The sequence below is a fragment of the Xiphias gladius genome, chromosome 6, assembly GCF_016859285.1.
Source record: "Xiphias gladius isolate SHS-SW01 ecotype Sanya breed wild chromosome 6, ASM1685928v1, whole genome shotgun sequence".
Lineage (NCBI taxonomy): Eukaryota > Metazoa > Chordata > Actinopteri > Istiophoriformes > Xiphiidae > Xiphias > Xiphias gladius.
In genome coordinates, this window is record NC_053405.1 from 25,690,837 (window position 1) to 25,708,142 (window position 17,306).

The 17,306-nt window shown below is 39.0% G+C and overlaps 1 protein-coding gene across 2 annotated transcripts in view; it reads right to left on the minus strand.

Annotated features, from left to right (window-relative positions):
* The window catches only part of farp2 (FERM, RhoGEF and pleckstrin domain protein 2), a 31,822-nt gene extending 14,816 nt beyond the window's left edge, over positions 1-17,006 (minus strand). Inside the window, exons 1-12 of one of the 2 annotated variants that reach the window (XM_040128241.1) lie at positions 16,518-17,006; positions 15,587-15,818; positions 8,323-8,427; positions 6,799-6,841; positions 6,638-6,716; positions 6,037-6,134; positions 5,409-5,523; positions 2,625-2,772; positions 2,417-2,512; positions 2,087-2,250; positions 360-428; positions 158-215 (exon numbers count right to left, since the gene is read on the minus strand). In XM_040128241.1, the coding sequence (XP_039984175.1) occupies positions 158-215; positions 360-428; positions 2,087-2,250; positions 2,417-2,512; positions 2,625-2,772; positions 5,409-5,523; positions 6,037-6,134; positions 6,638-6,716; positions 6,799-6,841; positions 8,323-8,427; positions 15,587-15,787 (1,176 nt within the window). In that variant the 5' untranslated portion in view covers positions 15,788-15,818; positions 16,518-17,006. The remainder of the gene's footprint in view (positions 1-157; positions 216-359; positions 429-2,086; positions 2,251-2,416; positions 2,513-2,624; positions 2,773-5,408; positions 5,524-6,036; positions 6,135-6,637; positions 6,717-6,798; positions 6,842-8,322; positions 8,428-15,586; positions 15,819-16,517) is intronic. The other variant, XM_040128240.1, reaches the window with a different exon arrangement.
* Between the last annotated feature and the right edge of the window lie 300 nt (positions 17,007-17,306).

Here is a 17,306-nt window from a genome sequence, read left to right on the forward strand (position 1 = left end):
GGACAAGGAAAAAAATAAACAGAGCAAGGGAGAAAAAAGAAAGTGGAAAGTAATAAAAGAGAAGAGAATTGTATTAGTTTATTCATTAAAGTACACTATTTAGAAAGTTTTAGTTTTATTTGTTGCAAAAATTCATCAGCCTTGTGGCCCCACTGACCTGTTTTGGCACATCTGTTGCTAGGGAGCGAGCAGACATTCGTATTTTACTGTTCCTCCTGAACAAGAAAGAACTTCATGTCAGAACGATGATGATAAATTCATTGTGGAAACATTTCCCAGTCAGTGCTTAGAAGAATAAGAAAGGCAAACAACTTGTCTTTCCGATAAACAGTATATATAATATATATGGAAACACACACCTCTGGTATGGCGTTCTCTTTGCTCCGTTTTCCCTGACGTACTCCACAAGTTGCTTCTGGGTCCTTCCACTGACAAACAGTTTTCAATTAAAACACTGTATAATTAAACCACTCAAACATTTATGCTTCATTGTATAAGAAGCCACCGGGTTCCTATAAACAAGAATTAAATATGACATACTGTCCTGGTTGAAATTATTGGCACCCCTGAATTTTAAGTACAGAATTTAGAATATCCTCAGAAATAGCGGCAAATTAAATTTTGTGTAATCAAAATATTTTTAATAAAATGTCCAAGGTTACTCAACAAAAAAAAAGAAAATACCCAAACTTTCATAACAGTGAAAAAATACAAACACAATATGTTCCACAGAGACAGGCAGCGTTCACTAATACACTGTAGAACCTATAGCGACAACGACTGCCTCTAGAAGCTTCTTGCACCTGTTTGCTGGTAGTTTCTGCCCCTCTTCCATTGCTAGGCATTCAATTTCTTAGTTTTCCAGGAGTCCTTTTTGCAGGGCAGATACCAAAGGTTTTCATGGGATTTAGGTCAGGACTCATTGCTGGCCAGTTTAAAACAGTCCATCTTTTCCTTTTCAATCATTCTTTTTTGCTTTGGGTCCCTTTCCTGCTGACCTTTGCCTCAAACCTACTTTTCTGACACTTGGTAACACATTTTGCTCTAAAATGCCTCAGGAATCTTCTGATTTCATCATTCCTTTCAAACATTCAGTGCCTCCAGTACCGAAGGCTGCAAAGCAGACCCACGGCATGAAAGAACCTCCACCATGTTTTACTCTAGGTAGAGTGTTCTTTGCTTATGGGCTTCGTCGCCTATAAACAGAACTGATGCACTGCATTGCCAAAGTGCTCTACTTTGGTTTCACCGTTCCATAGAACATTGACCCATAAAGACTGTGGCTTATCGATGAAAGTTTTGGCAAACATTAGTCTGGCCTTTTTGTACCTTTCTCTCTATAGTGATGTCCACCTTGGCCTTCGCCCATTGAGCCCTACTGGGTTTAGTGTTCGGCTCATGGCAGGGGCTGAAAACACCCCTCCAGATCGCTCCAGGTCAGCCTGAAGCTCTTTAGATGTCCTGTGTGTTTGTTTTGTCCACAATCCACCTCAACCATCGCAGACTTTGCTCATTGAGTTTTCTTCTTAGCACCACATCCTGGAATCATCTTAACAGTTTTATGACTGTGAAACTTCTTGATAACATGAAGATCTTTGGCGTTTGCCTCCTAGCCTTTTGGAACTGTTCCTTTTTTTTGGTAATACTATGTCTGATGCTCTGAGACAGCTCTTGTCTTTACCAGTGTGAAAAAGAAACTGGAAACAATCAGCCCCTTTTCATGCAGTAAAACGATCTTTCATTGGTTAATTCAGGTCATGTGCACACTGAAAGTTAAGTACAGGTTAGTTTTATTTGTTTTTTTATTTTGTTTGAAGAACTATTTTAAATTCATCAAAAGGCTGCCAATAATTGCATCAAGCAAACATTTTATGCCTGTATTTTTTATTTCTCTAGATGAATGCATTTTTTGTTGTTGTTGTTGTACACTAACTTTTGACATTTCATTAAATATTCAGATTAAACAAAATTGGTTAATTTGCATTTATTTCTGAAGACAAAATAAACTTTGTACTTAACATTTCAGGGGTACCAATAATTTAAACCACAAACTGTATGCCTTTGTTTTTATGTCAGTAGGTAATACCTGTATCTGAAGGAAGAGCCTCTAGTGAAGAGGATAGCTTTGGTTTTGGGTTGGGGTTGGTCAAACAAACGGAAAAATGAGTGATATTCCACACAGATCTTCCAAAAGATCTTACATTGGTCTCGACTGGCCATCATAAACTCCAGAGTGTCCTGATGGGGCCCCTAAAAACAAAGATTAAAAAGAAAGAGAATGAACACACACACACAAACACAATAAGCTGGTCTTCTTCACAGTGGATGCGGAATCTGAGACGTACAGATAAAATAAACATCCAACTCTGGCAATAATTCGCTAAACAAGGACGCTAATATTTTGATTAATACGTACATGAGCCTCTAGGTGGAGCTTGATCAGGAACCGTTTTCTTTTGAAGCTCAGTTTGCGAATCTTGGACCAATTGAAGGTATTTATTTTTGTGTTGCCCTGGGAGAAAAAAAAAAAAAAAGTTAAAAAGAAAGAAATAATCTTTAGCAACATTGTTACGGACTGAAGGTCAGGTTCAAAAAAAGACAGCTGGTATGCCAGCAGAAATCACCTGAAAAACCTGAAGGCCCATATGAGCAACAGCCAGATTGATCTTGGTGCCTTCACGGTCAGCTGCTGGGTGGAAACGGACGCCATACATCTCCAGTTTACGGGCAATCTCAAGGATCTGGAAATCTGATTCAGCTGGAGTCTGGCCCCTAGAGTAGATAATGTAACAAACCCATCAACACTCATGAGTAACAACATGTCCTCTTCAAGCTGTTCTTATAGTACACAGGCAGCTCATATAAGGTTTTGTGTTTGATCTCCTGATTCGTGCAAAATTTCAGACCCGGCTTATTGGATCATCGTTGACAGGACTGACTATATAATAATAATAATAATAATAATAATAATAATAATAATAATAATAATAATAATAATAATAATAAATAATAATAATACACATTATAAACCTAGACACCGTCCAACATTGGTTCAAGACTGGTTTCAAAAACAGAAAATGTGGTAGATTCTTTCAGTTAAGTAAAGACAAAACTGAAAAGCGAAGACTCACTGCTCATCTTAACCTCACAAAAACAAAAATTCAGAAATCTTTGTGTAATCACAGACACTGAACTAAATTTTAACAGCAACATCAAGTCAGTAACAAAAATTGTTGATTCATTATGTATCAACTTTTTTTGAATATGATATGAGGCACATAAATACTTGTTACCTTTCTCATAGTGCCTAAAGAACACTGGATGACCATCACAATCATCACATTTTATGTACTTGCCATATACAGTACAACTACACTTCTTCTAATACAAATATATCTAACTGTCTTTTATAAAAATCGACAGATACCATAAATTAAGTTAAACCACAGAACTTTTTATTTAAATACTTAATGAAGACCTTGCCAACACTTTATCAAGTAGTTCAATTGAATTAACACTCCATCAACAGGCTGAGCCTTTATATCTCCATGAGTACATTTTGATGATGCACTTTGCAACATATCAGGCTTGTGGAGCCAATTGCATGTACCCTAGTGGCGATTATGCAATTTTCTTTTTGATTTAACACATACAATCTGAACAAAGTAAGATTGTATCATGACTTGTATGCCAAGTAGTGTGACCTTAAATCCCTTATAACTTTGAGGATTTGATAGGCATTATCTAAAACCATGTGATTACAACCAAACAGCATGTTAGAAGACATATCCATCCAATCATCACCACATTCTAATTTTGTTCATCCGTTAAGCAGTGAAATCTCCTTAAGGCCCTCCCCTGGCCCTCCCCTGCCCCACTGGCCTTATGGCTAATAGACCGGCCAGAGAAGGGGATTAGGCCAGGGAACTTGCCACTTGTGCTTCCACTCTGGCAACCAAAGGAAGAGATTAGCAAAGGTCTTTAGAGCCACCTAATACACTGGTTTGAAAAGAGCCCCTATTAGCCATAGCGTAGTACTGTGCTAACAGGGAGGGCTGGTGGTGGCAAAGGTGCAGTGAGCCCCTCATTATAGTTGTTTAGCAAGAGTACGCAATTGTCTCAGTTAAGTTACCTAATCATAGTTAACACTGAACATTTGTTTTGAAATCCACGTGCAAGGGGCACAGGCAATGCGATCACTGCTCACAAATTCCAAAAATCACGATTCATGTGATACCCGTTGTGTGACGTAATTTTGAATTTGAGATGATCCGAAAGGTTGGAGGCGGCAATGTGTAGACTCAAAATTGATGGTTCATTCGACATCTTGCTGAAAATTCTCAGTAAAGAGTGGCATTAAATTCTGGTATGCTCCAAACCATCAAAACAAATATGAACACTGAGTGAGTCAATATTCAAGCTCACTGAGTGGACTGTTGCTTCAACAGCAAAGACAATAACAACCAGCAAGACTGAAGAGGTACAGAGGTATGGATGCATTTAATAAAAGCAAGTGATACCTTGAAAACAAAATATTTACAAAAACTGATTTTGCTTCTCACTAATGTTGTATTTCCTTAGTGGTACTGTAATTATGCTGCAATCATTTGTATTTCCACGAAATTATTACAGCAAGAAGTAAATGCACTAAACCACAATAATTTGGCCCTGCCTAGGTCCGAGGTCAGACCGTGACAGTCCCTGTCCTCAGCCGTGCTGTGTCAACATCACAGTAAACTGGTTTAAAACAGGCTTAAAATGTTGTCAGGAGTAGAAAGTAATGAATCACAGTTACAGTACTCTTGTTTCTCTAGCAAAGTGGTTTTTGCACTACTTTCTCCAGTACTTCTGAAAGTAATTTTAAAAAAATCTGTAAATATATTTTTGCTTCGATACTTATATACTTAAGTATTTTACTCTGTTTTCTTTTTATCTTACTATGCCACTTAAAATAACGCAATGAATAACTTATGATGACCTGCGCACAATAGAGTTGAGCATGAGTGTGCAGTCAGCAGCAGAAAAAAGTGCTGACAGCCTGGCACATAACTTATGTATTCTGTGGTCAGGATGAGACACAGTAAATATGTGCTTGATGGGATCATTATAACTGTTTGAAGCAGCTGGAAGAGGTGCTGACTTTGACTTTGTTACTGAGGTAAGGGAAAGACTGCTCACTCCTGCTTGATAAAAACTGGTCTACATTGCAACAGACACTGTTTAACACCCATTTTTGGTGGTCACATTCAAATATTAAGAGTGCAGGGAAGAAAAGATGCAGCAGCAACAAAACTGGCACAACCAGGTAGCTGAGAGGAAGACTGAAAAGGCAGTGTAGAAATATGAAGAGAACAACACACAACTCAACATGAAACAAGGTGCAGTACAGACAAGGAGGAGCAACTCACAGGTGCTTGCGGTGGAGCTCCATGATTCTCTCTTCCACCTTCTCTTGGTAAGGCAACAGCTTGTTCATCCTCAGGAAGTCTCTGTCTGCTACATCGTCATAGTCGCCAATCTCCGCTGTGGTTCACGGAGGAGGAAGGGAACATTAGTTTTTCTTTGTACATCAACGTAAACATCTATTAAGAGAGGTCCATTGACTGACTGTGTACACGCTAGTTTTGACAGAGTTTTATAACAAGTAATTTTAAAGTTCTATGACACTGGAATAATGTCACCGAATAATTTGAGATGCTTAAATTAGGGTTGAATATTACTCTACACTACCTTTAGCAGAGAAAAATAACTGCAGGAACCTGGAATTTTTTTGCATGCGTTTCCCTGTTTTTGTCTCTCAGGGTGAGTGTTTGTTGGAACTAAAACAAAGCTGCCTAGTCAAAACCACTTTAATGTTACTACATCTGTTGCAAATTCTTAAAGTTTAACGTTGAAATGCAACTACATTAAGAGAAATCATCTTAATCTGATACATTATATGTACGACGCGTTGTCCAATCAAACAAACATAGATAAAATTTTTATTAGAGAACAAACAAATATTGTAGTTAAAAAAAAAAAACATTGTAAACATACACTGGACAAGGTGAGAGGCCAGCAGGGCTCCGGTATTTTCTGTGCAGATCAACCTGCCCTCCATCAGATCTCTTTTCATCTGCAGGGAGAATAAGTACCTGTAAAAAAACCAAAAACAAAACACAGGGGCTTAGTGTCCATTTTATTTTTATAAGAAGTAAACAAGCACAAACCAAGCTTATTATGGATTAATTTAAGTACCTTTAGAAAAGTTAAATGTCCTGTAACAGCACTTTAAAAATAACTCCTAGAATAAAATATTTAATTATTTAAACACACAAGGCGAGATTTTAAATAAGTGAAAAGCCTGCATTGAAATTTTAGTGTGATTCCTTGAGTTTGTTGTTAAAACAAAATAAATACATGCATTGATACATGCATGCATGCATTCCTCACTGACTGCAGCTAAGCATAAAAAAAAAAGTCAAAAACATTTTTGGCAGGACAATTACTATTAATTCCCTGAAAACCATAATCGTGAGCTTGTGAAAATAAAAAAAAATTCTGTAAAGAAAGAAAGAAAAAAAAAGTTTAGTTTCTAAGACCTTCTACACAGGCATGAGATAAATGTAATATCCAGTAGGAAATTACAGTCACTGACCTCGTGTACTCCTCCTGCAGCTGACCGGGGTCTGGAGGAAAGAATTTCACTGACAATCTAAACAGGGTATTTGGTGGTCCTGAAAAACATTGAAAAACACATGATCAGCACACAGACATTTTCATTAAATGGAACTTGAGCTAATATTTGAGCTCACTTACTTCTGACTTGTTTAACAATGGGTTTTGTGGGTTCCAGCCAAACCTAAAGAGAAAGAAACAGCATCATCTTCACAATATTATGAGAACAGAATTTGAAAGGGTGGTGTCAGGGTTATCTTCAATGACTCCCTTACAACACAGAGTTTTTACATTGTGTCAGTGTCTGGATGACAGTAGAGTGATGTGGCAATGTTTTTCCAAAATGTTGTGGGTAAAAATTGGCTCCAAAACATCACTCTAAGAGCCTGCCTGCCCTATTACATCTGGGCCTGATTGAGGAATGGAGGAATGGGAAGAATGTGCTAGATCCAGACAGATACAGTATATTGAGAAATTGGTATCTGCTGATATTTACTTAAATGAAGAAAAAGTATAGATAGTAGTCCATTTCGTTAGTAAACAAGGGCAAAAACAAACAGCTGATTAATTGATTTGTCAATCAAAAGAAAATTATTCGGCAATTATTTTGATTATTGATCAATCATTTAAGTAATTTTTTCATTCAAAAATCCCAAACATTTGCTGGTTCCAGCTTCTCAAATCTGATGATTTTCTGCTTCTTCTTGCCTTACTTTATAAATCACTGAATATATTTCAGTTTTTGGCTGTTTGTTGAAAAAAAGCAAAGGAAATTTGAGAAGAGGTTGGGGTGAAAATTGGGGTCAAATTGACTTTCAAATTAATTGTCTACCAAAGATACTGAAATTGCTATCACTTCAAAAAAAGCTGCAAATCTCCAAAACTGAGAGACTTAAAGGATTGTTTGGTATTTTTGATTGAAAAATGACTCAAACAGTTGTCAATTAATCGACTAATCGTTTCAATGCTACTATGCTGTCTAATGGGATTGTTTTTTGTTTTTTTTAAATAAAACTATGGCCGAATAAACGTGGAAATAGTTGATGTTTATTTTAAACGTCAGTCAGTCATTTATCCCTCCAAACTTACATTAGCATCAGGTCCAAATGCCCTGTACTGGTGAGTATATAGCAATATAGTCAGTCTGTTAATGGAAGAATCTAACTTAAAAACCAAACTGCCGAGCAACAAACGTGCTGTATATATGCAGAATGGTTTTAACTGTGTCAAAACTAACACCAGCTCCATTCTCTTTGAAGAAGATACGCGTTTCATATATCTCCTGCGTTACAAAAAATTTCCAGGTGGTCTTGAATTCCACTTATGTTTCTGGAAGAATAAAACAATGGAAAGTCTGACATTTGTATTTGGACACTTGTGCCAGACAAGTTAAAAATATTCCTAGATTATATACTGCTCAATCCAGTGAAAGCAATACTACCTCACTGTTTGTGTTTCAGGAAGTTACAGAAGAGCAACTGGGTGGCTGAGGAATGACTTAAAAGTTGATCTTGTTTCCCGACTCAAGTCTTGCTGTCAGCAAACTTTGACCTTTGCTGGTCAAAACTTAACAGACACATATTATCAGTTTGCATGTCAATTCCTGGATATTCAATGTGTCTGTTTCAAACAGGAAACAAAAGACACAGTTGCTTGTGTACATACCCAGTTCATCTGCATATTCTGAAACTCCAGGCCAAAGTAATCACTCTCTATGAGGTTGCCTCTGTGGAAAACCTCAGACAGGAGGGCCTGTCCAAGAGCTTTTGGCTGGAAGAAAAAACAACAGAGAAGAAGGAATTATTTTCATGACTATATCAAACCAAAGATCACACAACAGCAGTGATGATACATCTTACAGTCTCAATGGTATGAGAAATGGCATTGTTTTGAGAAAAAAGTTTGAAGATCAATATAAGTGACAAACAACATACTATAGGTGATTAACAGAGATAACTATCAAAAACAAATTTTTACTTAGGCCAAGGTGAGGAAGGCCATGCTCGTTTTTAAAGTGAGCACTGAATAAACACAGTCTGTATGGTGCAGACATTTGGCATCTGTAAATGATCCACCTTATTGTGTGTTTTATGGCCGTGTATGTTCCATCTATCGATTCTAATAGTCTCCTTGACTTGGATGGGCAAATAAACTGCAAAAATGTGTCCTACATAACATTAACTGTTATCTGGTGCTGAAGAAAGTGCAACAAAGTCACAAGAGGGAAATCTGCCGAAGTTTACCTTCTCAACTCTCTGGGATTTGTTTTCACTAAATGAAGAACTAATTACTATGTACTAAGAACACACTGCACTTGAGGTTTGGAATCCTAGCCTGTGACTTTTTGGGAAAATTATAGCCTGAAACATCTGGTTATAATGTAAAATAGTATTTTTAAAAGCCTTATAAAAAGAACTGATTTGCATTGACTAAAGTAAAGCATTACAACTCAGAGAGCACCGCGAGATTTACAGGAGTTAGGCTTTTCATTACTTTGATACAATCATATGTTCTGCATTCACAAAATCTATAAATTGCAGGTGAAACCTACTGACACAGCATCCATAAATTTAGGAATCTGTTGTAAAATGCCCCTTTTTCCATGCATTTACAGTGTCTGATAACAGCTGATCTCAGCCAGCGAACAAAAACTGGCGTGTTAAAATACTTTGTGCGGGATGTCTTTGAGTGCAGGCCAAGCACACTATTCAGACAGCATCAGTATCTATTCAAAATGCATCAGTGGCCAAATGTAAGGAACATTTGGAGGGATTCTGTCTTCGTTTGGCTCTTTCAGTGGGGTCCAGTCAATGCCGATTCAACAAACAGGCAATGTAATCATATTCTCATCTCTAAGCAGATGGAACCAATGTCTGAAGTGCTTTGTTCCTGTCAGTAAAGACAAAATCTTCACACAATAACCCCTTTCTTCTAATTTTCCACTTTAAGGTTTACAATGTTCACCTCTGTCAGTTGTAATTCAGTGTAAATTCAGGGTAAACAGCATTTAAGATTCAAGATAAACTGCAATGTAAAATAGATATAATCAGCATAATCACTACTAAGACATGGGATTTACATTTAATGTGTATGTATAAAATGTTATTTTACCAAGCTGTGAATTACAGCAATTGGTTTGACAAGAAACCAGAAACCGATGGCAGATTAGATGAAACTGTTAAGTGATTTTTGCCTTAGTGTAGTAGTCGTGAACAAACTACTCTGTGTTGACTGGTGTGCTTTCAGAAGCCCCTCCTTTGTGTTACTCATTAACCCTCTGCAGGAATTTAAAACTGCATTCACAGCACTGTAGTCCCCAGGGAGACTAAAACCCTCCTCTGGGACATTCAGCTTTATCTTCCACAATCTGAGAGGGAGGGATGTCAGAGATCTAATTGCTCCCGCAAAACTAGCCAAAAGGACAAGATACGCTACTGCAAATCACCCTCACCACCTCCTGTATTAATGCACAAAAAGCACCCGGCATAATTTCTACGTGGAATTTCAACACAGTACACACCTGTGAAGATTATTTCCCTTCAAATTAATTCCTTTTACTGCTGACTTAGTTGAGTTGTCTGTGTGTGCGCAATCAGTTCATGTGTTCACTGTGTGCACAGTTATAACACTGCAAGTATAACTTCTCTTATAAAATGCTTGGCCTCTCTGAATTCAACAACAGTAACAAAAAGTGAGAAGAAGGGGAAATCATTCCTCGTGACAAAGGAAATGAGCCAAACTTGAATTTAGATCAATAAATTAACGATTCCTTATCATAAAAGGTTACTAGTGTTGGAATGATTTTCTGATTAATCAATTGGTCAAACAAAAGAAAATAAATCAGCAACAATTTGAGATATTATTAATGTTTAAAAACAGAAATGGCAAGTATTTGCTCGGTCCCGCTGAGGATTTGCTGCTTTTACATGGTTGTAAAAGGAATACCTTTGAGTTTTGGCCTATTGGTCAAACAACACAAGCAACGTACCTTCGACTCTGGGAATTAGTGATGAGCATTTTTGACAATTCTGATATTTTATAGACTAAAAGATTAATAAATTATAAAAACTAAAAAATTCCACTGATAAATTGATATTGAAAGTAACTGTTTGTAGCAGCCCCACATGTTGCATCAAAGAAAGGTGAGTTCCAGCAAAGTAAGATGTGAATCCTTCTGGTTTAGTCATCACATCACAAATCAATTCACTAATGATCATTTCTCAATTTTTGGGAGGTATACATATATTTTATGAAAGCACAAACAGTCATTCCAAAAAATATTGTCAATTACTACTAGACATTATTTTAAAAACAATATTCAGGTACTTTATTTGGTCAACACTCCAAAGCCCATCTTATCTAAATTCATTTGACGTGCAAATAAATGTGTCACAGATCAGCAGGATGACACATCAAAGCATGTGATGTGACAGTGAAATCCCATTCCATTTGATCACACCCAACTTGTGGTATGGACCACAGTCTCATCTCTGAGCTCCAACATTAAGGCAGGTCAGCAGGTCACCCAATCAAGCACCCAATGCAGCAGGGATTATGACAAACAGATGTTCTCTGGGAGGCGAATCTTCCCCTGTGTGTGTGTGTCTCTGTGTGTGTGTGTGTGTGTGTGTGTGTGTGTGTGTGTGTGGGTTTGTCTGTCTGTCTGTGTGTGGCAGACACAGGAGAACTGAGTTTGAAAAGCAGCCAGCTATGTGGGAGGACTGCCTTTCTCATGCACAGAGAATGAAGAAGAAAACAGACAAAAACACAGGTGTAACCCAAATATCATCCAGCTTAATTCAAATTCAGGACTTGGGTGTAACCTTGCATGACAGGTTAAGCATGGTTTACCAAACAGCAGTTGATCCTACCCAGCCTCCAGTGAATGGCAGTGGGCTCTAGCAGAACCTCCTACTGACAGCAGGGATGTGTTGGGGCTTGTATTTGGCACAGTGGGATATACATTGTTTAGGCTTTGCCACCAGGAGATTTCCTGCTGACATACATTTTAAAGCTCTGCACACCAGCGGCCACTTTCACAAGTCTGTGAGTAGACATTTCAAAGTTCAACAGGTTCTGTGATTACTTCTTTGATCTAAATGGAAACTTTCATTTACATAATTCGTGCTGATTTCTCTTCACTACCTGGCTTTGGGACACACCTGTGGACAGTTGGCGAGAAAGTTTGTTGGCAGATAAATACTACATAATGTTAATCGGGATCAGGTGTTTTAGTTTGCCTTCTGCTCAGGTCACCTGTGTGGCCCAGATACTTTCGAACCTCAGCTTCGGTTTCAAAACACAGAAAAAAATCTTGATAGGTGATACCTTAGTGAGTGTTAACCCTCAATTATACTCCCTTGTGGACACCACGGACGTGTAGTTCTTATTATACTACTGTTTAGTCCACTTTGAGTCCGCTTGGTGCGGACCGTGTGCAGTAGGTGCACTTGCAGTGTAGTGGCCACACGGACTCAACAAATTGGTGGGCACACAGACGTCTGCACATAGCCTCACATCACCCTCTGATGACGAAATTTACATCACTGGGACCCTAGCGGACTTTCGCGCACTCACGGATGCAGAGATTTAAAAAAAAAAAAAAAAAAAAAAAAAAAACACAACAGGAGAGAAATGTTATGTGCAAGGCAAGGGATAGTTTGAGATGTTTAACAAGTCCTTCTAGGCGCAGCCACTAGATTGTTAAGCTACTTCAGTGCACGGTGGGATAGTGTGAGTGCTTTGTACAGATGAAAGCTGAGTGCTCAGCTGTAGTGGTTGTAATGAAGAGTCCAAGAGCACTCCTTCTCTGAGCATGCACATGAAACACATGCCCAGTTCTGGTCCATCCATTACACAGATAATCAAATTCTGGTACTGTTCCAAACTACACCAGTCTACAATTACTTTATCTCAAAATCTTGCAAGATGCTCACGACAAGACTAAAACCACTATCAAATACTGTGTCTTGTTTTCTATGCTGTTCACATCTCACCAACATTCATCTTTGTAAGAAAAGGTAAAAGATAAAAGCAGCGGCAACACATTACCATTGAATTACACAAGCTTTATCATCCGGCTCTAACAAAAACAAAATGTGATTTCTGCAACAGGCCACTGGTTGAAATTCCTAGGCCAAACTTTCAGCAGTGCTTCACTCCTGAGTGTGTCCCTTCCCCCACCATCCCAGCTCAAACTTTGTACTGCCATGACTGCTCCCTCTGAACTGCTCTTTTAACACCAGAGGCTGCCCCTCTGTCTCCTCCAAACCCACTTGGTTGTCAATCTTGCTATTTATGTGCTTGTTTGCTAGCACTAAAGCAAAGCCTGCACGGATTCCCTCCCACCAATACCCCGACTGCACTGCATTTTCACACAGCTAGGTTCCACATCCCACCCTCAGCCTTTTGGCGAGTTTCAAGCTGGAAGTTAAGGCCAGGGGTTCGCTGTGCTGGATAAAAGAAGCCTGTGTTTCCCTGCCCTCCCAGCCCTGCCTCCCTGTCCAGAAACCACAAGGCTGAGCTTTCTCCTGCGCTGGCTGTGGGAGGGGCTTATGGATAAGAGCCATGCAAGCAAATGTCTGCTGATGATGACCAGGCTGGGTACCTGCAGCAGATCAAGGCTAACAGATCAAAGCACATGTGCTCTGATCTGATTTGTCTGTTGTAGTTTCAGGATAAAGACTTTTTATGGCCATAAATCCACGTGTTCTATCACATCATATGTTTGCACAGTTTACCATTTTCACAGGAAATAAAATCTATAAAGCTTAACAGACTTAAACAGTAATAGCGTGAGAAAACAAGAGCAAGTGTGCCTTGCATGTGTATAAGAGAGCTAAAGCAAAATCTTTTGACATGAGTATGGTTCAATACTTTAAGTGCAGTGAGACTACAAGAGAAGCAGGTGATGAAAACTGTACACAAATGTGTAAGATATTTCGGCAGCTGAGCAACCAAAATTCCACAATGAGGGGAGACAGTTGCTTGATGGCAACAACAATTTCAAACATTCAATGCTGCTATTCTGTATCTATTTTTGCATACAGTTCCAATGTAGGAACTGTATGCTGCCTCATTCATTTTTATTTAAACTCATTTTGGTCAAATAAAAATAAAACAAAGAATGATACAGCACACTGGCAATTCTTTTCAAGTGGAAATTAAACCTCAGTCGTGTAGCCAATGTACAGTATAGCTCTGCAGCCACTCTGTACATATGACATAAACACTATTCTCCTAATGACCCACGACTCCTCAGACTGAATGAACATAAATATTAAGCAATGTTGGGCAGTGGTGAACAACAGAGCCTCTCAGAGGACATCTTGTTCTTGGCAAACTACATTCTGCTTGACAACAGGATTGCCGTCATTCCCCTTTTGCAACCATGTATTTCTGGCTAACGCCGCCTATCAACACCATGTCCAGAGCTTCCTTTGAACTCTCAGGGCCAATTTCAAGTTGTATCAATACGCAGGGCTGAATATCATCCGAAAAGTGAAAAAAAAAAAAAAAAAAGTCTTGAAATTTTTTCCCCCCTCTCAATTGAGTAGTGCAGACCCACTTCCATTCAAATTAAAACTTTTGTCTGTTGCATTCTATTAGCTTAAGACTTTGAGACAACATATGGTGCATAAGATTATGAAACGTTTGTCTCAGCAGTGCCCCCAAACTACATCTGCCAGAACCATTATTGTTGTGGCTACATAAGGATTTAGGACAGAGTAGTTATACAAGTTAAATACACTGACCTATTCTAAAACAATTAGCAGCTGCAAGGTCCAGTTATATTACACTGTAAATGAAACCTCATCCATCAACTGCTCAATAAAATGGTTGTTTATTCATTGTGGAGACTCTACTTTGATCACTTTGATATTTTTCGCCCACAAAAAAGGCAGGAAACTCGCTCTGATATTGCGACTTCCTTATTGCTTCCTATTTGCCTTCTCAATGACTCTTGCAGCAACTTGGCAAGTAACCATGGGAAAGCACTGTAACAGTGTGGCTCCAAAAGTTTGTTCAAACCAAGTGCCAATCTTTAAAAGAGATTAACTCCTCTAAAAAAGTAATTACAATGAAAAAAAAAAAAAACAACAGCTTGGGTATAGATTACCTCACGTTAAACTGTCATAATTTAAAGATGTCAGGGTATTTATTTAGCAGTGCATGTTACTCTGTCATTTCAAAACTGATATAAAAAGTGTTTCCAATGATCAGCACAGCTAAATTTCAATATAGGACGGCAGTGTTAACATCATGGTTTTACTTGCTTTAGTTGCTGTGATCATTTTTGTCAGTCCCGTTCTATCTGCCAAATAAAGAAAGTCAAGTCATCCCAGATAAAGAGAGTGTAGAAAATGTAAATTATGGTGCTGTTTATTAAAAAGCAAAGTTCATCAAAGCAAGCCTAGCTAGGCACACCGTAAATTGTCCATGTTTGCATCCTCATTTTAAGACAATGCACTGAGGAATACACAGGTTGATAATTCAAAGTACATAACAATGCAACAAGACACAGACTTTCACATTAACTCTGGTTAATCAAATGGTGCATGTGAACACATTCAAGCTTGAGTCTTGGATGGTCTTATGTTGGTCACCCTAAGGAACAGGGGAAAAAAAACCCCCAAAAAACTACAACTACTACTTGGACACTGAGCAGAAATCACAGCCAAGATATAAAAAACTGCCCTGCTGAGTTACACTAAGTTGATCGAATAAGAAGACTTAAGGAGGAAGGGATTTCAGCACCAAAGCCATGTGGCAGCTGTCACCAATCCAAGCCACACGCAAGCAGGGTAGCCCAGGACTATAAGGTAAGGTATAGCCTGCTGTTTACCAAACTGCAGACTTATAGGTGGTGTAAATAAAAGAGGATATAGGAGACACAAGGAGGCTGTGCAACAGTTAAAGAGACACTTACATCCATATCGAAGAACTCCTGGGAGTCGTCCAACCCCTGCACACGGATTTCTAGTCCTCGCCCCTGGCTTTTGCTCCCGCTGATCATGTTGCCACTGAGGCTCTGGCCCGGCTCCAAAGTGCTGATACCAGCATTGAACTGGGCTCCCAGCCTTGTGCCAGGGGTCTGCAGGACCCGGTATGAGCCCTCTATCTCCCCCATTACTCTCAGAGCAACTCCCCCAACCTCACTCCTGCAAACAGAGGGAGGACAACAAAAATCGTCATCGAAGTTGGGGGAAAACTGTAAAAAATAATATAATATGGTTAAAATATTGTCATATTCAGTCTGGGGCGATTAAGGCTGTCATGAAACTTGAATTACAGCTGAGCGTTGTGGGCTGACTCCAGGCGATGACTGGTTTAACCTGATTTTTGCACGTTTCAGTCCAAAAAGTAGTCTTGACTACCTGAAGATGTTTATGGACGTGTGAAGCTCATTCATAATACGCGTGACACACAGAGTGGACACATCTGAGACCAGTAGCAAACAATCACCGAAGTTATATGTAGCATTCAACAGTAATATGAAGGCTTACCAATAACAAGACCTAAAAATACAATGAGAAATGACGACGTACCGATTTTGCGTTTGTTAACGTACGTTGAATGTGGGCCTAACTGGGTCAGTAGACTTGATATTCTTGCGCTAACATCTTAAAGCGAGAAAAACAAACGGAACGACATTCACGAACAACAGTAACCTAGAAAAAAAATGTTTGAAGTGAGGTTTATTTTTTTATTTTTGAAACAGGGAGCTGAGTGGATACTAGCTTACCGACGAGAAGCGACCCTAAGTATTAATAGCCTTAACCGAGTTTTCTCTCCGAAAAAGTCGCCATTAAAGAATGTCTAAATGTGATGCTAGGTCCATATAAAAGCATTGAACTTACCGTTTTGTCCGCGGGGAAACTAAATGCTAAAAGTTTGGAACACCGAAAAGGACACTACTCCGGTCCATGGTCGTCCTCGTCCTCGTCGTCGTCGTCCAAAGGCGTGCGCACTCACACTACTTTGTCATTGGCTACAGAGGTCCCCTTCGTCCTGCTATTGGTTCAACTGTGGCTGAGGATTGTAGGTTGAGGAGCGAAGATTTGCTTTCCTTTACTTTAAATAGCTTTGATGGATGGAGAATAAACTTGTCCGCCTAAAAAATTACACGTTGTGGCGTTTTAAAAAAAGGCCTGGTGGAAAGTTCTCAAAGTTTACGGTCTCGAGGCTACGTGCTTTTAATCTGCAGCCCGATGGTTGTCAACACCCAGAGGACACAAAATGATTGTTTTATCTGATTTAGGTTTATTTGGTTTGACTCACAAAGCTAAACAGACTTTATTTAAGTTTGGGCTAAAGGTTGACCCGTAGATAATATGAAATAGCTGTGGATTTTCAGTGCAACCCCTCCAAGTAATACAAATTTAGTAACACATTTCTCAGAAAACATTAGGTAATCGCGTGCGCGCGCGCGTGCGCCACGAGACTATATGTGTTCCGGGGCTATACGTCCGTCAACGCCGCAGAGCTTAATTACATCAGTCGGGATGCATTTGATGGACTGTTTTGCGCGTAAGTCCAACGTTTGGCTGCAGCGCTTTAGCGATAAGAATCAAGTAGGGCTGACATCATGAGGAAAAAGGAAAAAGCTGCTTCTAGTATTGTGACGGAGCTCCCCCTACTGTTTTCTT